This window comes from Stylophora pistillata, chromosome 5 (genome assembly GCF_964205215.1).
Source record: "Stylophora pistillata chromosome 5, jaStyPist1.2, whole genome shotgun sequence".
In the NCBI taxonomy this organism is placed as follows: domain Eukaryota; kingdom Metazoa; phylum Cnidaria; class Anthozoa; order Scleractinia; family Pocilloporidae; genus Stylophora; species Stylophora pistillata.
Genome location: NC_142523.1, coordinates 23,874,747 through 23,896,219, shown reverse-complemented (window position 1 = coordinate 23,896,219; position 21,473 = coordinate 23,874,747). Strand labels below are relative to the sequence as shown.

General features: G+C 39.8%; 3 protein-coding genes and 1 long non-coding RNA gene across 8 annotated transcripts; 1 reads left to right on the top strand and 3 right to left on the bottom strand.

Annotated features, from left to right (window-relative positions):
* Nucleotides 1-1,738: 1,738 nt before the first annotated feature.
* Nucleotides 1,739-11,418, bottom strand: LOC111324627 (uncharacterized). Of its 4 annotated transcripts, XM_088761730.1 has the most exons (5): nt 11,294-11,418; nt 9,465-9,596; nt 4,577-4,727; nt 2,763-3,044; nt 1,739-2,060 (listed from the first exon to the last, which is right to left on the bottom strand). In XM_088761730.1, exons 2-5 carry the CDS (start codon nt 9,496-9,498, stop codon nt 1,772-1,774), a joined length of 756 nt encoding a protein of 251 aa, XP_088617856.1. In that variant the 5' UTR covers nt 9,499-9,596; nt 11,294-11,418; the 3' UTR covers nt 1,739-1,771. The 4 variants fall into 4 exon arrangements, with proteins under 4 accessions (XP_088617856.1, XP_022783970.2, XP_088617858.1 ...); XM_022928235.2 differs by lacking the exon at nt 9,465-9,596 and having other exon boundaries at nt 11,294-11,415; XM_088761732.1 differs by lacking the exons at nt 9,465-9,596; nt 11,294-11,418 and adding an exon at nt 5,645-5,665.
* On the top strand, nt 9,861-16,293 carry LOC111324622 (uncharacterized). 2 transcript variants are annotated; one of them, XR_002694277.2, is made up of 2 exons: nt 9,861-9,966; nt 15,803-16,293. It is a non-coding gene; the product is annotated as an uncharacterized LOC111324622 (long non-coding RNA). The 2 variants fall into 2 exon arrangements; XR_016001942.1 differs by lacking the exon at nt 9,861-9,966 and adding an exon at nt 11,433-11,790.
* LOC111324621 (neuronal pentraxin-1) lies at nt 12,948-15,964 on the bottom strand. Its single transcript, XM_022928231.2, has 3 exons — nt 15,730-15,964; nt 14,185-14,416; nt 12,948-13,442 (listed from the first exon to the last, which is right to left on the bottom strand). Exons 1-3 carry the CDS (start codon nt 15,962-15,964, stop codon nt 13,055-13,057), a joined length of 855 nt encoding a protein of 284 aa, XP_022783966.2. The 3' UTR covers nt 12,948-13,054.
* A 1,276-nt stretch (nt 16,294-17,569) lies between the features above and the next one.
* On the bottom strand, nt 17,570-20,682 carry LOC148730927 (uncharacterized). Its single transcript, XM_088761729.1, has 3 exons — nt 20,477-20,682; nt 18,477-18,764; nt 17,570-17,914 (listed from the first exon to the last, which is right to left on the bottom strand). Exons 1-3 carry the CDS (start codon nt 20,644-20,646, stop codon nt 17,611-17,613), a joined length of 762 nt encoding a protein of 253 aa, XP_088617855.1. The 5' UTR covers nt 20,647-20,682; the 3' UTR covers nt 17,570-17,610.
* Nucleotides 20,683-21,473: the final 791 nt, after the last annotated feature.

Below are 21,473 nucleotides of genomic sequence, written 5' to 3'. Positions count from 1 at the left end.
GTAATAACTCTCTAAAATGCTGTAACGAGGTCCGAATTGGGAAACAAAATGTGCGTGCTAACGAGGTCTAGTTAGGCAAGGAAAGACGAAAAATATATATCCGAGCCCGTAAATTGTCCGACCTTCAAGTCGGCGGACTCTCATGTTCCGAGTTTATAATTTGGTTTATGACTTGTTAACTCCATCACTGATCACAAAAGTATAGCGTTATCACACTTGTCCAAAATCTATTGTACTTAAGAGTCTGAGCCAGTAATAGATGGAGAGGTATTGGTCGGCGTACTCATTGTTTTGCAAGTGCCAGCAAATGAAATGCAGTCATTTGAGGCCAGTTGTTCATCCGCATAGCGGTTTGCAGACAATGCTTCTCGATTTAAGTCTTGCAACTGAAAAAACGCTGATCGATATCAGCGAACCCGCAATGTGATATCAATACTGGTCAGAGGATTTTTTAGTGCAACAGCTGTCACTGTAACAACTCAATTGTAATTGGATGTCCGCAAGAACAACAATGCATGATGAAAATGAATATGCTGATGAAAATGAATATTGATATTAGCGCAATATAAGTTATTAGTATAATTTCAGAGCTAAGCAAAGAGTTTCCAGCAACCTGATTGGTCGAGCGGTTCCTTATATGACGCTATAGAAACCGCTCCACGCGGTTTATGTAAAATGTTAAAATAAAATGTTAATAAATGTTACTAAAATGTTATGATTTTAGAAATTTCTCTGTTGTTCAGCTCTGAAATTATACTAAAACAATTATTCGCCTCAGGTTCGGTAAATATTGTCGAATAATCCCCGAGACGAAGTCTCGGGGATTATTCGACGATATTGACCACTTTCAAAAATGGCTGCCGGATTAATATTCTTTTGTTTAAATTTCAATTAGCCTTTCTGGCCTCACTTGAGATAATGTATTCTTTTGAATTTTGTACTGAAGAACGAGGCCAGAAAGGCTAATTTAAATTTAAACAAAAGAATATTAATCCGGCAGCCATTTATGAAAGTGGTCTATACACCTCGCCTTTGGCGAATAATTGTTAAATATTCTTAATATTCTTAATGCATTGGGATTGGAGGCTTATTACGTTTAGGACTAAATGTTATTATATGTAGGACTTTATTACATTTAGGACTTTATTATATTTAGGACGGTTGTTAAATTTAGGTCTTCAACATACGTTAAGGTTCCTAATACTTACACACAGTAAGACAAACTTAGCCATAATTGCTTTGTTATCAAACAAAAAAAAAAATACTTGTGTTGTACAAGTAATAAGCATTTTGGTGCAATTTATTTTGTGCCGCAAAATTGAAGACGATCGCAGTGCAAAAAAACAATTAATATATTCCGGCGCTTAAAAATTTCAGCTAAATAGAGGGGGCACTTATTGTAAGGGGGGCGCTTAATCGAGGGAGGAGGGGGGGTGCCTGTCTCCTGTACTGATTCCACCGTAATTAAGGCTAAAAATTTATGAACAAGGTGGCAATAGAAACAGATTTGTCTTGTATCTCTACGCTTCAAAAAAGACTGTTAGGAAGGAGTAGGGGGGAGCGCTTATTCGAGGAGGGGGTGCTTGTTTGTCAACATGGCCTGGGGGTTGGTCGCTTGTTCTGGGCAGTATGAGAGCGTGGGCACTTATTCTTGGAAATAGAGTAGCTGGAGAGAAGAACAATAAAAAAGCGTAAGTGATCAAATTACCAAGACAAGATAGTCATAAAAATGTGGAGATCACCTGAGAATGTTTCTTTAATTCATGACTCTTTAAACCTTTAATACGAAGAAAAATGAGACAATAGGAAGAAGCAGAGCCAGCGATGCATTCACTTTTATACCAGCGGTTGCACTCACGACGTCTTTTCTATTGAAAGGATTTTTTATGTCCCTCACGCCATGGCACCGATCATTTCCGGTCGCCCCAGGATCCCGGTTGTTGGCGCAGAAAGGATTGTAGTCACCTAACTCAAATTTAATCGCCTCAGAGAAATCCGAAGGATATTTGCACTCAGACGTAATGGCCTTCATCCAGCACTTTTTTGCTTTGGCATGTTCCCTGGTGAAATCAGGAAAATCAACATACAAGGGAACAGTTAATATTTATTGCCGGGGTAGGAGAGGGCCGATTTTAGGTGTGATCACATGAGGTGGTTATCAGGGGGGGGGACTGAGGGGGGATCAGTCCTCACCAACAAAGTATAAAGGGGGGCCGTAGAAAATGGACTGCTAATTGTCTGCTATTCACAGGGGAGAGGGAAGGGATCATAAGGATATTTCAGAGCCTTATGGGGGAATCAGGTGGATTTTATCCTGACACGACCAAAATCAACAAAAATATTCCGTTTCCCCGGTCCTACCCAGATATAGAGCGCTCTCCTCTTTGATTAAAGAATCGTCCCTAAATCTTCAAGAAGATTTGATTTTATAAGGGCAAACTTCTTTCCCTCTCTGAAAATGTCTAACCACAATATTTGACTAAAAACATTGGACCATCCTCGACCGTTGTCAATCTTTCTGTGCGCAGTTTTTCTTTAATAAACAGTTAATGAACGCATCCAATGAGGGGTATCACGAAAATACTACAGTGCCTAGGAGGGATCAGGTGATTTTTTTTCGTGACGCAACTAAAATATATTGGATGTATCAACAAAGTTGAAATGCTAAATTGGCCACGGTAACGATTACAAAAGCTGACGTTTCGAGCGTTAGCCCATCGTCAGAGCGAACTAAAATATTCCGACCTCCCCCCATCACTTACTCGCAAAGAGTCGGGTCTGATTTGTCGGCCAGAAATTTCTCATAGAAAGTTATTAAACATGCTGCTGTGTAGTTGACGAACGCATTTGAGCAAAATGTGTCACCTCGCAGCTCCCTGGGAACGAGAAATTCACCCAGAAAGGCCTCGTTACACATCTGTTCCTCTTTGATGCCCGCTCGTAACCAATCATCTATTGTCTTGTTGAGTGGGTCGCTCGGAAAAACCCGTCCACATAGCTTGTTTGACATGATGACACAGTCTAAGGTTTTGTTGTATTGGACTCTACGGTAATGAAATAGACGAAGCATTTCATTGAGCATTGTGCAAACGTTAGCCAACTTTCAGTCATTATTTATTGCCTTGGTACAGGGGTGGGTGAAAGTTTTTTTTAATTTTTGGAGGGAGAGAACACATGGTTTTCAGGGGGAGCCAGTGGTAGATCCAGACCTTGAGCTGGGGGGGCGGTTTTTTGAGTGTGTGCACACCTACCGTCTTTTCTTCCCTCTGCGTTTATCTTTTTACCCAAAATAATCGGGGGGGGGGGCAGGCCACCGGGACCCTTCCCCAGATCCGCCACTGGGACGGAGGGGGGGAATCAGTCACCCCCAACAGAGTATAATAGGGGACTATGGATAACTGACTGCCAATGAACTGCAGTGAGAGGGGAATTATAAAAATATCAATAAAACTTGTGGGAGGAATCAAGTAATGTTATCGTGACGCAACCAAAATTCTCTGGCCTATGTCTATGTCTTCATTAACAGTTATTCCACGAGCGCACGTTGGATATGAGATGATAGATAGCAAACGAGGCGCGTAGCGCCGAGTTGGCTATAATCATGTCATATCCAAAAAGCGCGAGTGGAATAATTGTTTTGTTAGAAAAACGCCCCCAAGATATTAGACAAAAGTCTCGGCTTGATTTTGTAAGAAGAAACTGGATGTTACAATGTACAGATATTAGATTATGGTATATTGGCTCATATACCATAATGGCTAAGCCAATAAAACGTCTTGAATTGCATTATCCAATGATCCAGTTTTTAATCATGGAAAATAGACCTCCGAATCTAGACCTTATAGAATTAATTATATTTCAACTAACGTTCCTCCATCACTGGTTTTGTTTATAAATGTAGAGAGCATGGAGCGTGTCGAGAACTATAAGCGTACAGTTCACGCTAACAAGGATTAAAAGAATCACGTTTACATAAAGTACCACCCAAACCTGCATATAAAAGAGTATTTTGGTATTTTCCAAAATAACCTGTGAAAATTGCCCATTGTCGAAAAGCATACGAATGAAATATTTTTCCAAAAGAATGCAAATTTGCTTTTGTGCATACCAATTCATAGAACCTTCGTATTCGGTTTTTTTTCCGAAAGGAGGATTACTTTAATTGCAAGAATTTACTTAGTTTGAAGACAGCTCTCAGTGGAGTTCAATGGAGCTAGAAACGACCAGTATGTATATCGGAAAAGACGTTTTTTAAAACAAAAGCCGGAACTCGATAGCATGGCCAGACTTAAAAGGCCACTTATATACGAGGTCTAGCCCTAACCGCAGGTTTACTGACGCAAGTAGTGGGCCTCAGGAAGTCTCTAGGAGAGGATTGATTTAATTAAACACATGTCCTTCTACCATTAGCTTTCGGCCCTCTTAATACTGTTCACAAAAATAAATGTTCACGTAAAAGGTTCGGCTAAATTGAAGATGGCTTAGAATGCTAGTTTTGTTGAACAACGGCTAAACTTCGTTTAATAATCGGTCATTTATATATTTCACCAATTTTTATCAAATTAAACAAACTTACCCACAGTTTCCTTCCGGGTCATTTTGAAGGTTTATGATAAACTGTGCTGTGCACTTGCGCGCGTCACAAAGGTATTCATCGAGTGTACAGTTAGTGAAGTTAGCCATGCTGGTTTCCGCCGCGCCGGGGTTAAAAAACACAGTGACTGGAACTAACAAAAACAGGATCTTGTAGTTCATAGTTAATACAGAGCTTCCCTCTACGAGCGTCACAAAATCAAAATGGCAGCAATCACCGCAACTCTATAATACTTAAAATAATCTCTGATTGAGGATTGTAAAACGTTAAGCAGTTAGTCTACCAGACAACAGCATTTGACGAATGATGAGAAAAACACGAGTGTGTGAATATACGAGATGAAACCATGGTAGCAAAAGAACAGAATAAAAATGCATAACAAAGATAATAATAATGATAATAATAATAAAATAGATTCTCAGTAAGCGCATTTCTAACCCCAATGCGCTTTACATTATGAAAACTTATTAAAAAAACCATTACATTACATCATCAAGATTCTAACCTATATGACATTATGCATGAAATATTTTCAAACTTAAAACCTAGTAATAAAGCTTTAGCAGCCCTAAAATGTCAAGCATGAATCAATTGAAATATTTCTCACAAAGAAATGATAAAAACTAGAATAACTATAAATAAGCCATTTACAAAGGATTCAATAATGTCTGGATAACGGCTGGAAGCTATTGTGTGCTTCATTAAACATAGTGGTGTGCCATAGCTCAAGCGCTTTTCCGAATGCGGTAATTACCGTGGTCACTAACTCCGCATGCGGCCCAAGCGTACGGTGTGTGATTTTGGGAAACCTCGTTCCCAGGGCCTTTTCCCTTAGCTGGAGGTGGGGCGCCCCACCCCCAACTAAGGGAAAAGCCCCTGAGAATGAGGTTGTGATTTTGGGGTATAAAGTTCATTAATAACTAACATATTAAGATCGAATTTTAGGCGTATGAGTGGGTCGTTATAAAAAGGAAAAATTATAAAAAAGAATTAAGAAAAAATTTAAAAGGATAATAAAAGCGAGGAATAAAACGTGTGAAGTCTCCTTACCTTTTTACCGTAGCCGCTTAATTTGTTGCCAACGGTTCTTTTAACGCTGCTTTGGCGACGTTCTTTGTAACGCACGCGGTGTCACCAGTTAACTGTATAATAGGAAAAATTATAAAAAAAAATTAAGAAAAAATTGAAAAGGATAATAAAAGTGAGGAATGTATCGTATGAAGTCTCATTACCTTTTTTCCGTAGCTACTTTGTCGTTTACGGTTCTTTTAACGCTGTTTTGGCGACTTTTTTTGTAACGCGTGTGGTGCTACTGGTCAACTGTGTATAAAAAAAACAAAAGGCTGGAAACTTCAAACGGTCCCGAACACCAACCGTCGCCACTCGAAGGCCGATAAATTCCACAAAAGTCGACCGATCTTCCTTAAATTTCCACTCGCGAGAGCGCTTAGCTATTACCTACCCGTTCCAGCGGAAAAAGTTTCCTGAATTCCGCTACATCGATCCCAGAGCCGCTCCGTTTTACCACCCATTCTGGCTAAATCGCTTCGTAGGTACACGTAATCCTTTAGCCCTTACTACGGGATTCAAATATCAAAGCGCATCAGACCAAATCAAAGACTCTCCAGGGAATCGTTGGGAAGGTTGTAAAGTTTGCCCTATTGTCAAACAACACCGTCTGGGGAATCGTGCGTGTAATTCGACCGGACGCGCTTTGATATTTGAATCCCGTAGTAAGGGCAAAAGGATTACGGGTACCTATAAAGCAATTTAGCCAGAATGGGTGGTAAAACGGAGCGGCTCTCAGATCGATGCAGCAAAATTTGGAAACTTTTGCCGCTGGAAAGGGTAGGTAGTAGCTAAACGCTCTCGCGGGTGGAAATTTAAGGGAGATCGGTTGACTTTTGTGGAATTCTGTGGAATTATCGGCCTTCGAGTGGCGACGGTTAGTGTTCGGGACCAGTTGAAGTTTCCATCCTTTAGTTTTTTTTACTGATACCCCGAGAGTTGACCAATAGCACCACACGCGTTATAAAGAAAGTCTCCAAAACAGCGTTGAAAGGACCATAAACGACAAAGCAGCTACGGGAAAAAAGGTAAGGAGACTTCATACGGTACATTCCTCGATTTTGTTATCCTTTTTATTTTTTCTTAATTTTTTTTTATAATTTTTTTCATATTATACAGTTGACTGGTGACACCGCACGCGTTACAAAGAAGGTCGCCAAAATAGCGTTAAGTTAAAACGATCGTTGGCAACAAAGCGGCCACGGAAAAAAAGGTAAGGAGGCTTCACACGTTTTCTTCCCCGCTTTTATTATCCTTTTCATTTTTTTCTTTATTTTTCTATATAATTTTTCCTTTTTTAACGGCCTACAAATACGCATTAAATCCGATCTTCATATGTTAGTTATTGCCGTTAATGAACTTTAGACCCCAAAATCACACACAGTATGGCTTAGGCCACCTGTGGTAACTCTTGTGCTTTCAAATTCAATAACATGATCGGTTGTCTAAGAATAATTAGAAATGTTTGATCCTTTTTATCAATTTTTTCGGTTGATAGGGTAGGGCAAGAGAAAACTATGGGACAGAGGGAGAGGTTACTAGTCCAGCCCTTGGGATATGTTAGTAAGTTATGTAACCTCGATCTAATGTTCCCTTGTTGATTAATAATAAACACGCTAAAATGGCCGGAGTGAAGAGGTGGCATATGTGGGGAGGAGCGTTGCGTGACGACTCTAAGAACGGCTGTGTAGCAGACTAACCTTGAAGTGTTGGACATGCACTAAGACCCAGACGATAGTAGTCTCCCTCGAAGCCGTTTTTTTTGGATGTCACGCAACGCACCCCCAAAAGAACGGCTGCTGACAACCGAACTGCATTCCTCTCTCATTGTCCTTGCGGTTTGGTCGCGCTCTAGTGAACAGACCAATCACATACGAGAAAATCTGAATGACGTAAGATTTCACGCGAAAATGTGGTTGTGGCAGATGATCTAGCTATCATGTCGGGAGAAACACTGAAGAAATTTGTCGATGAGAGCTCGAAATGTTTCACATGTTCATCGTTGTGCCCTGGTAAAGATAGAGTAGATATTTTTGGGAAAACTTCTCACAATTTGGTTGAAATTATAGAATCTACGCTTAACATAGACGTCAACTGCTACGCCAACGACACGAACGCTAGATTGTTTGAGCGGTTGTTAAAGTTTCAGCGAGCAACTGAGAAAGTAGAAGCCAAAAACTGAACTGAAACTCTTTATGCGCACTATTTCAAGAGGTTACTACAGACTATAAAAGTCAGAATATGTAAGAAACAGTAAATTACATCAATAATCAAAAGGAAATACAAGACGCCTTTCAATCTAGGCCAAGGGCCAAACGCTTGCTTCGACCTACAGATGGAGATCAGGAGGAAAAAAGCGCGTGCTTGCCGTCAACAAACCGGGCGAAGCTTCGAGAACACTGCAATTTAGGTCGGCCAACGTCTCCTACACTACTTGTACTTCTTCATTTGCCACTCCGCTGCTAGCTGGAGCGAACCCGATTAGTTATGTTCGTGGCTTCTTATCACCGGTACAGGAAATCGGCCCGAATTATCGAGTGTTTCCGCACGTTGGTACAACGCAACAACAATAACAATAATATGACCACTTTCATCGGTAACATGGTCAAACACGAGCGGGAGTGCTTGATATATTAACGATTTCGCGGATCCTGTAGGCAACTTAACAAAAACATCTTCTTTCTCGACTAAAACTTTTTTAATTGCAAGCTTCTGGTGAGCATTAAGCTCGAAAATTTTGAACTTTGACGACGCATTGCGAAAAGCTCCTTCAAGCACCGCTATTTGTCTTGTGTTTTCCACACGAGGATCGCGATAGAAAACGATATCTGATTGGACGAGTCTCAAAAGGTGAGTCTGGCTCGAAAAGGTTCCTGAAAATGGAATCCGAGCTGTGATTGGCCAGTTCGGAGAAAGGAATGTAGTTTGGTTGTCAGCAGCCGTTCTTTTGGGGGAGCGTTGCGTGACATCCAAAAAAAAAACGGCTGCGTGGGAGACTAAGACGATAGACGTTAGACGATGGATTCTGTGACGGAACTCATAATTGTAACGCAATCTCGTGAATGTCACAATAGTCTTTCTTTCTTTACTGTAGTCGTTATTCCCCGTGGGTAACTGCTCAAGGTTATTGTCAACAAATGAAGTGCCTTCCAGAAAAATCCTGCGCACGCTTCATGCTTCCTGAGAAAATCTACTTTGAAGTTGGGAAATTAATATTTCGAATTTCTTAAAAGCCTCACAAACCTTGGTGCGTTAATATTTGACGAACATTCCAGCCAATTTTCATGAAAATCCAAGAATTCTGGCAGGTCAAGGAACTCCTCTGCAATTCGCGGGAAAGGGGATTTCGCAAAACGGGGAAATCTTATTTACAGTGGATTAAACAAAATCCAAAACTTCATCTGGAGAAATGTAGGAAACGTGGGTTCTTGGCAAAGTAAGCTCTGGAAAAATCTCTTCGGCTGGGGCTCTTTCGCGACAATAATGAAAGATGTATATGAGATTAACGTGTCTGGGTTTTAGCATATGCCTTTATGAAGTTGGTTGAAGTAAAACTTGCTTAGAAAACTGTTTTCAGATGGGTTTAATAGGTGTATGGCTTCGTTCTATGTAAAAGACGAGAGCCCCTTCACCTGTAAGCTTCTAAAAATAAAAAATAAGATACGACCCAGCGAACCCCAGGGAATATTTTGGAACAGCCAGCAGCAAATGCAAATTTCCTTAAATTACGGACTGATTTAATGTTTTTCTTTCACAAATAAAAGGATTTACGTTTACAAATACGAAGTGGCTTTCAACTTACCCGCAACAATTGCGACATAATGCAGAAAAAGCATCGTGGATTTAGAACGTCGATCAGAATGAATAGAACTTTGTTTGAAAGGCAGAACCGAGCCTTATGACTGTAACGCCATCACTTCACCTGGCTGTCAAACTGACAAAGATAACGCCACACCCTTTGTTAAAATTAATATTGATTGGTCAACCAAAGGTCACCCAATCAGACGCCAAAATTAGCTAATGGTTATTTGGCCACCCACTGCATTAGTTTTTTTCTCACGCTTCTCTCTGGTGAGGTGATTTTACTTAGAGTTCTGATTGGTTCCTTGCGCAATTGCCTCTTTTCTTTTTCCCTTTTTTTTGTTTTTTTTGTTTTTTTTGCTATTTTGTAATTTATGAAGAAGAAATAAAAGGAATTACATATCCATTAATGTAATATAATTCAGGATTTAGCCTGTGGCGAGGAAACCCGTCGGGAAACCAAGAGGCTTATGAGAACTACAGGCTCCCCCTATTTTACAAAAGTGAGTTATCAGTTTTTTGGCGTGATTTAGAAACACAGTGTTTTAGTTTAAAAAGGAAGGAACACACACACACGTAAAACGAAGACAACAAAAGCAGGCGCTAAAGCAAACATTTACTTAAGCGGCTTGAGAAAAATAAAAATGAATAAATAATAAGGGAATAAGAAGGGATTCAACAAAGGAGTAATGTTCGCAATTTAGACTTGAACAGGGAAAGGGTGTCAGCATTTTGGATTTCTATATTCAGAGAGTTGAAATATTTAGGCCCTTGGAAACATAAAGAAAATCGTTTGATATTCGTTCTGCAAGGTGGTATGAAAGGGAATTGCATTGTCTGGTGTAATAGCAATGATTGCTACTCAACAACGAAAGTAATATTTTCGGATAGAGTAAAAGAATAAAATCGTACATATTGAGAACACATTACTTATTTCGAGGAATTTCCCGTGAGTTACTCCCTCGCAGACGACCAAATTAATTTAAAGGGCGGTTAGAACTTCTTGCTCGAATTATAAACCTTGTGTTCGTTATTGTTACAACATGCAATTAAACATTTCTTTCTCATTTTACGTAATGATTCCTTCTCAATAACAAGGGTCCGCGGCGTTTAAGCTCGTTTATTTCAAACCTCATAACATTCATCTATTTTTATCAATTTTTATTTTTCACTGACTGGCTTTTTACTTGGTCTTGATTTCCACCATTATTCAGGGAAAAGGTCACTTTGAAAAAACAGCTTAACTCGGATCGACTTGGATCAACAATGATCGACCAGAAAAGTCGATATGAATAAATTAAAAAGAGTTTTTTATTCACTGGCAGGTCAAAATTCAGCAAGTCTAATCTTGTGCCTCATTTTGGTGTATCGCCAGTTTTTAGAGCTGCCATTCTAGTGTCAGGTTCTAGTGTCAGGTCCAAAACTTCATCTGGAGAAATGTAGGAAACGTGGGTTCTTGGCAAAGTAAGCTCTGGAAAAATTTCTTCGGCTGGGGCTCTTTCGCGACAATAATGAAAGATGTATATGAGATTAACGTGTCTGGGTTTTAGCATATGCCTTTATGAAGTTGGTTGAAGTAAAACTTGCTTAGAAAACTGTTTTCAGATGGGTTTAATAGGTGTATGGCTTCGTTCTATGTAAAAGACGAGAGCCCCTTCACCTGTAAGCTTCTAAAAATAAAAAATAAGATACGACCCAGCGAACCCCAGGGAATATTTTGGAACAGCCAGCAGCAAATGCAAATTTCCTTAAATTACGGACTGATTTAATGTTTTTCTTTCACAAATAAAAGGATTTACGTTTACAAATACGAAGTGGCTTTCAACTTACCCGCAACAATTGCGACATAATGCAGAAAAAGCATCGTGGATTTAGAACGTCGATTAGAATGAATAGAACTTTGTTTGAAAGGCAGAACCGAGCCTTACGACTGTAACGCCATCACTTCACCTGGCTGTCAAACTGACAAAGATAACGCCACACCCTTTGTTAAAATTAATATTGATTGGTCAACCAAAGGTCACCCAATCAGACGCCAAAATTAGCCAATGGTTATTTGGTCACCCACTGCATTAGTTTTTTTCTCACGCTTCTCTCTGGTGAGGTGATTTTACTTAGAGTTCTGATTGGTTCCTTGCGCAATTGCCTCTTTTCTTTTTCCCTTTTTTTTGTTTTTTGTTTTTGCCATTTTGTAATTTATGAAGAAGAAATAAAAGGAATTACATATCCATTAATGTAATATAATTCAGGATTTAGCCTGTGGCGAGGAAACCCGTGGGGAAACCAAGAGGCTTATGAGAACTACAGGCTCCTCCTATTTTACAAAAGTGAGTTATCAGTTTTTTGGCGTGATTTAGAAACACAGTGTTTTAGTTTAAAAAGGAAGGAACACACACACACGTAAAACGAAGACAACAAAAGCAGGCGCTAAAGCAAACATTTACTTAAGCGGCTTGAGAAAAATAAAAATGAATAAATAATAAGGGAATAAGAAGGGATTCAACAAAGGAGTAATGTTCGCAATTTAGACTTGAACAGGGAAAGGGTGTCAGCATTTTGGATTTCTATATTCAGAGAGTTGAAATATTTAGGCCCTTGGAAACATAAAGAAAATCGTTTGATATTCGTTCTGCAAGGTGGTATGAAAGGGAATTGCATGATTGCTACTCAACAACGAAAGTAATATTTTCGGATTGAGTAAAAGAATAAAATCGTACATATTGAGAACACACTTATTTCGAGGAATTTCCCGTGAGTTACTCCCTCGCAGACGACCAAATTAATTTAAAGGGCGGTTAGAACTTCTTGCTCGAATTATAAACCTTGTGTTCGTTATTGTTACAACATGCAATTAAACATTTCTTTCTCATTTCACGTAAGGATTCCTTCTCAATAACAAGGGTCCGCGGCGTTTAAGCTCGTTTATTTCAAACCTCATAACATTCATCTATTTTTATCAATTTTTATTTTTCACTGACTGGCTTTTTACTTGGTCTTGATTTCCACCATTATTCAGGGAAAAGGTCACTTTGAAAAAACAGCTTAACTCGGATCGACTTGGATCAACAATGATCGACCAGAAAAGTCGATATGAATAAATTAAAAAGAGTTCTTTATTCACTGGCAGGTCAAAATTCAGCAAGTCTAATCTTGTGCCTCATTTTGGTGTATCGCCAGTTTTTAGAGCTGCCATTTCCTGTTTCTAGTGTCAGGTCCTCTTTAAAGTTCAGACTTCACTGAGCTAGCTTAATTGTATTTTCATTAACTGGCAGAAACCCCTTTCTGAAATGTGGAAAGACTTAGCAATGCATCTCGATTTGTTGAGACGAGACTTTCCAGAAGAAGATGGGGGAGGGGGGAGGGGGAAGTAAAAAATGCAAAGAGTGAATAAAAATACACCAGATATATTTCCAGAAAAGCGAAGGGAGAGGGCACTGGGATATATGAGGTACTTTGGAGTGTACATTGAATAAGTTGCTCACACTTTTTGGTATATTTGATATTTTTAATGTCATGCCTTTTCAACTTATTACCGACAACATTACCAACGTTCATTTTTCTGCCAATTGTACCTGAAAAGTAATAGGAGTTCTACACCTCACACGCCGATGGGGAGATAACTCTTACATCGCCTCTTATTCCTACTTTGAAGTCCGACCATTCTTTCACGTTGCCTTTCCCACCGTGGCATGATTTCGACAGTTTATTAATCTCACTTGACGAGACGACCCTGTTCCATATGTTGAGGTCTGTTAGTTCCCCAATGTAATTTTGATTGGCGTCAAAGCCACCGCCGAATGCATCTTGCTCTTGTCCAATGATAAGGATTCCGTTAGTCTTAATGTTGTAACCAGTCTTAAATCCAGATCCACTGGCTTGCACGGCGCCATCTTTGTAGACTTTCCATGAACCAGCTTTGTTCTCCCATGTCGTGCATACGTGATGCCAGTTGCCATCATTTACAACAACACCAGTGCGCCTAAGGAAATATAAAAGGGTTTATCATCTTGATAAGGCCAACATCGAATGTTTTTACTGTAACTGACTTAATTATGACTACTTTCGCCTTTAAGCTTCATAAATTCCAGTTCAGACAATGGATTCACGTCCGATCTGAATGTCCTCTCCAGTTATGATCGAGGGGAACAACCCAATATTCAACTCAGGCCTTTACTTTTACCAAAACTCAGTGGTCTCCTAACCACAACGCAGTAAACGAGATGCGCAAAAGAAATTACACTTGTTTATCCGCAATCATACCTTGAGCACCAGTTGTTGTTCATATTTGCTAAAGCAAAGCGCATTCGTTATTCAAATTAATTACTGGGCAAAAAACAAATGACCCCTTTCTCGCGTGACATGACCTTTTTTTTTTCGAACTCCAACACACTTACAAAGATTCAACCACGCATACATACATACCTACATACATGCATACATATATACATGCATACATACATACATGCATGCATGCATGCATACACACATAATCCTTTATTGACTTTGTCGCAAGGACTTTCTGTAGCTCTTTTCATGGCGCTAAATTTGAATAACGAATGTGATAATTATAAGGCATCTGTCCTTGAAGCAAATTAATTGTCTACCAATGTCGTACCCAAGCTTCGTTCCCTTGTCTAGAGACCGCGAAACGCGTCCACAATGAGAAAAGAAGATCGTTTACGAGATAAAAATACTAGATATCATTGAACGACTTTTCTTACACCATATCATCGTTGATGAATAGTTGAAGTTCCTGCACCTTGTTGATAGTAAGTTCATTGTGATTCCCGGATAAACTGTAACTCACGACCGTTCGATCGTTACCAGTCTTATCGGTCGTACGTACTCGGAAGCAGATCGTGAAAACATTTGTTATCTGGAGGCCGTGGTGGATGACGTAGTCACTTGTTACAGGTTTTGTGAAATAAAGGTCATATGAACTGTTATTCAAACCTATTGAGGCAAATGAAACACGAGTATCGATTAATTACCTAAAACAGCTTACGATTTTGAACATCTGACCTGACCTCGTGTTTTGTCCAACAACTATTTTCCGTTATACAGAATTTTGCTTAGGAAATCTTGGAACATAGCCTTTAGTCTTTGAGACAAAATCCAAACAATTGCAAACTGCATAACACATTGAAGGGTGGCCATGGGAAGGGGGAATATTCTTCATACAATTCCACTCCCCCGTCCACCCCCCTCCTTTTCAGTGCTCCTGCTCCCTTCTGACCTTGATGCACTTCTTTTAGAATGAAGTCCATTTCTGTTTTAAATTAGCCTTATTCTACTTGCGTTAAATATTAAGAAAGATTAAAAGAAACATGTACTACATGACAGATAAGGTTACGATGTTTCTTCACACCATCTAGGTGCTGTACGTTTATCAAATGAGGTCATTTCTGTATTCAAATTACATCGTGTGCTAAAATTACGGAAAATGGCGGAAAGCGTCTGAACTTCCCCTGACACTGTCATCGCTTTGACGTATTTCTGCTTGGTAGAAAAAACTCAAGAAATCCCAACCGACCCCTGACGCATATTATCGTGGTCCCCTTACACGATACTCCGTTTTAAGAACATAATCGTAAATAGATGTCCACTATAGCTTAGAAATGGAAAGAAACAGCTGAGAGCTCGCTTCGTCTCACTTTGTACTCAGTCGCTCAGACCAGATTTTGCAGCGTTCAGTTTGAAGCAATGAACTAAGCTCCGAACAATACCAAACAATGAACTAAGGTCCGAACACTACCAAAATTCATCTTTAAAAGAAAAATTCGTACGATCTTGTTCAATATATTAGCATTAGAAGACTCCTACGAAGATTTAAAATCGATAATCCCTAAAGTTAGTAAATACTCTTAGTAGCTATCACCTTTGTCTCGCCCATCCTACCTTATCTATTTTATCTTATGTATTCACTTACAACATAATGCGCAGTCAACTTGAATTAACCACATAGTTGTTTCCGTAGACTTAATTTGTTTTCGTATTTACCATCTATTTATTCATCTGTAGTTTTAATTGTGTGTATTTTCCTCTTCTTTTACTGATTATCCTAACACTGCTATTTGCGGAGCCAGGGGAATAAGGATTTATTGTTATTGTTATTGTTAAATAAACGTGTAAACGTGTAATGCAAGCCTACAGCTGCAGTTAAAAACGGTAATAAGAAAACCGCAACTAAATAACAGAATGCTTGACTTGACTGTTCCTAGAAGCTAAATTTGCAAATGCAGACGTTTTGTGAAACTCTCACTCACCCGTCTGAATCTGACTGATGCGATTTTTCACAGTTTCCAGTTCTTCCTTCAAACCGCTCATTTCTTGTTGCAGCTTTTTGTTTTCTGAGCACACATCGCACTGGCTGCCATCCACAGCCACGTTTATGACTGGACGGCAGTGACACGCTGACGGAGACAGTTTGTTGGAACTGTTTCCGCCTCCGAACAAGACAAACACAGCAACGAGAGCCAGAAAGAAGAAACCTCTTGCCATGATCCTAAACAAGTAGTACACGAAATATGGCTTCTTTCAAGCTGGAATGTTTTTTATACTTTCCGGTCAGAAATAGACATGTCGTCAGCATATTGAGACTATTATACCAACAGCCAATCAAATTGTTATCTGTTATTCATATCTTTGTTTATTCACAGTACGCGTAACAAGCCACTCCTCTTGGCTGTCAAGCGGCGATTGGCAGCAGCTAATAAAAAAACCTATGTCGATCATTCGTTCAGCAGCCATCAGGAAGAAAAGATACGTGATGTACTTTTTTTGCCACCAGAAGTACATTATTTAGAGAAAATAAAAAAATAGCTAACCTATTTTCATTAGAGAGGAGGCCAAAATGTGTAAATTTGGTTTTAAACCTAATTGCACGGAATTGCGCGTGACATGGATTGTAACGAGTTTATCGAAGATGCACGTACACTGATGTATTGGGTATGAACAAAAGAATAAAACAAAAGCCACTGCCATATGGATGTAACGTTTCTGAGAAGTTTAACGCAATCTGGCATGTCAGCAAAGGGGTGTTGACAAAACCTGGGCCAAGTCCCATGGGTCAGGGCGTCTAAAATTATGATTAGAGGCACTTTTTCTTTGTGACTTTTTAAAGGTCATGAGCTTCTGAAAGAACCCGGTAATGGTGCATTTGCCTTCTTGTTTTGGTCCCAACCCGAAGTGTTTAACCGACTCTTTTTTCCCCAACCCAAGAATTTTGCTTCTTTTTTGTCTAATGCACCTGGGGCTGGCCCTGGGGATTGGTTCTAGAGTGAGGAGTGATACGACTGGAATTGACTAATAGGTTTTTTAATGAGATAGTATGATTGTATGCCAGATTATTGGTGGTTAATCGTTGGATAAAGACATAAATAAATAAGGAAATCAAAGGGAGAGTGTCTCTAATTGGGTACACAACAGATTGAGTTTTCATAAAGGGTATCACGTTCGTATCAATCACGTTTAAAGATTGGGAGGTGTCAATCAGCCACGTTCTGACATTGTAACGTTTACGGACTAAAGTTTCTCGGCTTAAAGCACTTCAGTGTAAACTATTGTATTGCACCAGTGTTCACGTAGGACCGGAGACGGGTGGAGATTTCGCGCATGTCTAGTTATAGCATAAATAGACGATTCTAAACTAGCCATGTTCCCGAGACTGCTTAACTGATCTGGGATATTTGATGGTAACGTATTAACATCTTTCAGTATACTCCCACAGGAATATTACTAGGGATAATATACTCACTTATTTCCCAATACACTCCACCAGTAGGCGCTACGTGCGGACGCAAGTTTTTCGGAAAATGGAGGAGAAAAGTTGCGTTTTCAAATGAAGACGGATACGCGTGAACGAGCTAAGATTTACCATGAGTCCATAAATACAGGGGGACCCCGCTGACTCGAATTCATAACAGACACGAAAAAGTAATGAACGCAGATGACCAAACTGCCATAGGTTTCAATTTTGCTTGTGATCCCGCGGTTATTAGGGTGACGTGAATTTTCTTAACCAATCAGAGAGCAATATCGCTGTGTCCTGCTAATGTGGTTACGGATGAGAGAAAGGGGTAAACCCCGGATAAACTCATAAAAATCTGATCACGCGATAGTGTTTATTTGATTTATGCTTCTCTTAATTAAACTTTACGAATGAAAAAAAAAAAAAAAACTGACACAAGAGGAGGGAACAAAGCTAGCAATGCATTAATCTTTACACCAGCGGTTGCATTGAAGTCGTTCTTTCGAATTCTATTGAAGGGATTTTTTATGTCCCTCACGCCAAGGCACTGATCACTTCCGGTCGCCCCAGGATGCCGATTGTTGGCGCAGAAAGGATTGTATTCGACCAAATCAAATCTAATCGCCTCGAAGAAATCTGAAGGATATTTGCAGTCAGACTCTATGGCCTTCATCCAACACTTTTTTGCTTTGGCATGTTCCCTGTTGAAATCAGGAAAAGAAAACATACAAAATAAACAAATGCTGAAACTTGCACAGATGTTAAAGCACTTAACAAAAAGAGCCGGGAAGCAATAATCACCTTTCTCCCAGAAGAAACTCGCTAGGAGAAATTGTATACCCACAAGATCTGACAAGAAAATTGGTCCATCGTCGACCTTGGTCAATCCGTTTGGGCTCTTCTCTCTTTTACTAGGGTACCGTTCAATTTTTACTGCGAAGGGAGTGGGGGAAGGGTCGATTGATTTCTGGGCGATAACATGCTTTTTAGGGAGGAACGGAAGGGGATCAGTCGTCGCTAACAGAGAATAAGGGGGGAGGCTTAGAAATTTGGCTGTCAATAAGGAGGGATTTTTACAATACTACAGAACCTCAGGGGGGAAATCAGGTAATTTTATTGTGACACAAACAAAATCCTCAGACCTCCACCCCCACCCCCAGGTGATTATGATAAATAATGACCGGTCTTTTCGATGAACGAGACACAATTGCATTTGACATTTGTTGCTAAAAAACAATTGAATCCGGTGAAACTTAAACTTACTCGCAAAGAGTAGCGTCTGATCTGTCAGCCATGAATTTATCATGATAAGTTTTTAAACACGCCTCTGTGTTGTTGACAAACACATTTGAGCAATGCTTATCCAGACTGTGCTGATCCATGGGAATGATAAATCCACCCAGCAAGGCCTCATTACACATTTGTTCCTCTTTGATGCCTGCACGTAACAAATCATCCAACGTCTGATTGGATAAGTCGCTGGAATCCTTGACTCTGCCACAAATCTTGTTTGACATGATGATGCAAGCTAAGGTTTCGTTGTACTGAGTTCTGCGGAATAAAAGGTAGAAAAACCCCGTTCATGATTGCTCAACCTTTGGCTAGCATTCAGTCAGGAGTAAAACTGCGATTCGGACAGTAATTGACTCTTTTACCATTACAAAAGCATTAACTCTTTGATATTCAGGCTTACGACGAAGGTCCGCTGAAACCTAAATCTCACGAGAACTTTTAAAATGTATCCCACTCCATCACTGGTTTTGTACACAAATGTCCAAGCGTGCACAGTGTCAAAAAGTTAAAGCATGTCACGTGCTCTTTGTGACGAGAAAGTTGGTATAATCATGTTTACATGAGTCAGTCACCCAAACGTATACTGAAGAGAATGATATCATTTTCTGGAGTGATCTATGATAAAAGCTACTCAATGTGAAAATAATATTGCTAATTTTCGCGCGATATATTCAAATTCGAAAACCTAAAGATAAATGGCCACGAAAATTCTTATCCTCATCAGGCACGAGGTGGTCTAAGTTCGTATCTGTTTTCAAATTTTCAGCTCAATAGTGTGCTTGGTTTGGAAACCACCGCAGTTTGAAGTTATGGTTGTTGCGTGACATACAGCTCCGACCGCGTTTGTCAAAAAAATACAGACTTATCTGGTGATTTTAAGCCTTATTAAGAAAATAAGTGTTTGATAAAGTGTTTGTACATGTTTGTTAGTCTAGTTTAGGTAATCAGTGGGCTAGATACCCAAAGTAAGTTCCAGATGTTTCGCACAGTTTTCCGGCCGCCATGATGGTGGACCAGATACCAATGGACATGGCGGCTCCATAATGGCCTCTGTAAATTTACGCAAAACATTTCAATGCACATCTTAAGTTTGGGAAACAAAGAGCCCTAAAATTTGGAGAAGTGCTTCCTTCCTATCCCCTAGAACATTGCATTTTTGTAACCCTATCCAATATCTCGAAGCGTAATAGTGAAAACGAGTAGTTGTAGACTTGATTAAACCTTTAAATTTTTTATGCATACCAAGCCTTCTTGAGCCATCACGTTCGGCTAGTTTATTTTTTCTTTTTCTCCCTGAGGGACGAATATTTCAAGATTCAGTCTTGTTTGTCATGATAACTGATCCCTACTTTTAATTGAAAAGAACTTAAGAGCCGATGCTAAAAGTTTCTCGGGGTCACGCAATGTGAAGTCTGATGCGAGGAAATTTACAATACAATCTACACAATTATGCTCTGAACGTTTCCGGTGAATTTAAGAGTTTTCCTTCTCGACAAAAACATCATCCGAAGGTTGTATTCTGCCCGTCGGGAGCAAGAAAAACCAATAAAACCTACTCTCTCCCGGGTTAGAGGCAAATAGAAAACAGAAATGATAGTCAATAAATTCCAAAAATTCACGCGGAAGATCAGGGCATGAAGTAAAAGTCTTTTACAAGAAAGCGACCGCGGAATTCAACGCCATCAGAAAATTGTTGGGCTGAAATTGCCACATGAGCTAGCACCTCCATACTCCAGTTAAATACTGAAAGACTGGAAATCGCTTTATCAACTCGCGGTAAAAAAATTCACTCCAGAACGACACCCAGTAAATATCTTACACTTCTAAGTTTCTCCCGAAAAAAAAAAAAAAACACAAGAAATCGAGCCTCTTCGGAACATACTGTAGCTTATTTTGACAACGAGTGAGCCCGATGAGTTTGCGAGGAAATTAAAGCTTTCGCACTTTATCAGAAAGCAAACAAAACTTACCCACAATCTCCTTTAGGGTGATTTTGTACGTTTTTAATGAACTGTGTGGTACACTTGCGCGTATCACAGAGGTACTCCGTAAGAGCACAGTCGGTGAAGTTAGCCAAGCTGACAGCGTCACTTGTGCTAAGGAAAACTAAAACCAAGAAACACAGCGTCTTGTATCTCATTCTGGACACGCTGGACACCTTTCGATTGAGAGTCGCTCAGTCGCACAGGAAACTGAGAAGTTATTGGAATAAGCGCCCTCCCCTAAAATCCCAAAATAGCACCCGCCCCCTTAGCCTATAACCATAAGGTTAAACAAGCCCCTCCCTCCCCTCCCTACCTAGTCCCTCACTTTCTTAAATAGAAGAGGAATAAGGAAAACATGTTCCTTTTACAACTTTATTTATAACTTGTTGGGTTTCAGCTTCAGCGTAATGAAATTACTGGGATGCTATCAAATAGATTAGAAAACAGTTGATAATGAATAAATCCCCCGTCCTCCCCCCCCCCCCCCCAGGTTAAATGCCCTCCTCTCAACAAGCGCTCCTCCTTTAAACCGCAATTTAAAATAGGCACCTGGGCACTAATTAGAGTAAATATGGCATTGGAGTGGTCCACAATACAGTGGAACCTCGATTTAACGAAGTGCCAAAGGGCATGGGAAATTGGTTCGTTATATCGAGGCTTCGTTATGTACAGTGGAGCCTCGATTTAACGAACCTCTATATAACGAAGTCCTCGGTAGAACTTGAACGAGCGATTCTTCTATTACAGTCCGGATAAAGTTACAATAAAATGTAAGCCACAGAACCTCGATATAACGAACCCTTGAAATAACGAACCAATTTACCCAGTCCCTTGACACTTCGTTAAATCGAGGTTCCACTGTATCGAGGTTCTGTGGCTTACTTTTCATTGTAAGACTGAACGTTCTACCGAGGACTTCGTTATCTAGAGGTTCGTAAAGTCGCGGTTCCACTGCATATTGCAAGAGCCGCATTTCCGAAAA

Excerpts from the sequence above, each read along its gene's own strand:
- LOC111324627 (XM_088761730.1), bottom strand. The coding sequence starts at position 9,498 with ATGCTTTTTCTGCATTATGTCGCAATTGTTGCGG. Across the intron at positions 4,728-9,464 it reads TTATGTCGCAATTGTTGCGG|TTCCAGTCACTGTGTTTTTT; the intron begins GTAAGTTGAAAG and ends TGTTTTTGTTAG. Across the intron at positions 2,061-2,762 it reads TCAGACCCGACTCTTTGCGA|GGAACATGCCAAAGCAAAAA; the intron begins GTAAGTGATGGG and ends TGATTTCACCAG.
- LOC148730927 (XM_088761729.1), bottom strand. The coding sequence starts at position 20,646 with ATGAGATACAAGACGCTGTGTTTCTTGGTTTTAGTTTTCCTTAGCACA. Across the intron at positions 18,765-20,476 it reads CACCCTAAAGGAGATTGTGG|AACTCAGTACAACGAAACCT; the intron begins GTAAGTTTTGTT and ends TTTATTCCGCAG. Across the intron at positions 17,915-18,476 it reads TCAGACGCTACTCTTTGCGA|GGAACATGCCAAAGCAAAAA; the intron begins GTAAGTTTAAGT and ends TGATTTCAACAG.
- LOC111324621 (XM_022928231.2), bottom strand. The coding sequence starts at position 15,964 with ATGGCAAGAGGTTTCTTCTTTCTGGCTCTCGTTGCTGTGTTTGTCTTG. Across the intron at positions 14,417-15,729 it reads CATCAGTCAGATTCAGACGG|GTTTGAATAACAGTTCATAT; the intron begins GTGAGTGAGAGT and ends TTGCCTCAATAG. Across the intron at positions 13,443-14,184 it reads TTCATCAACGATGATATGGT|GCGCACTGGTGTTGTTGTAA; the intron begins GTAAGAAAAGTC and ends ATATTTCCTTAG.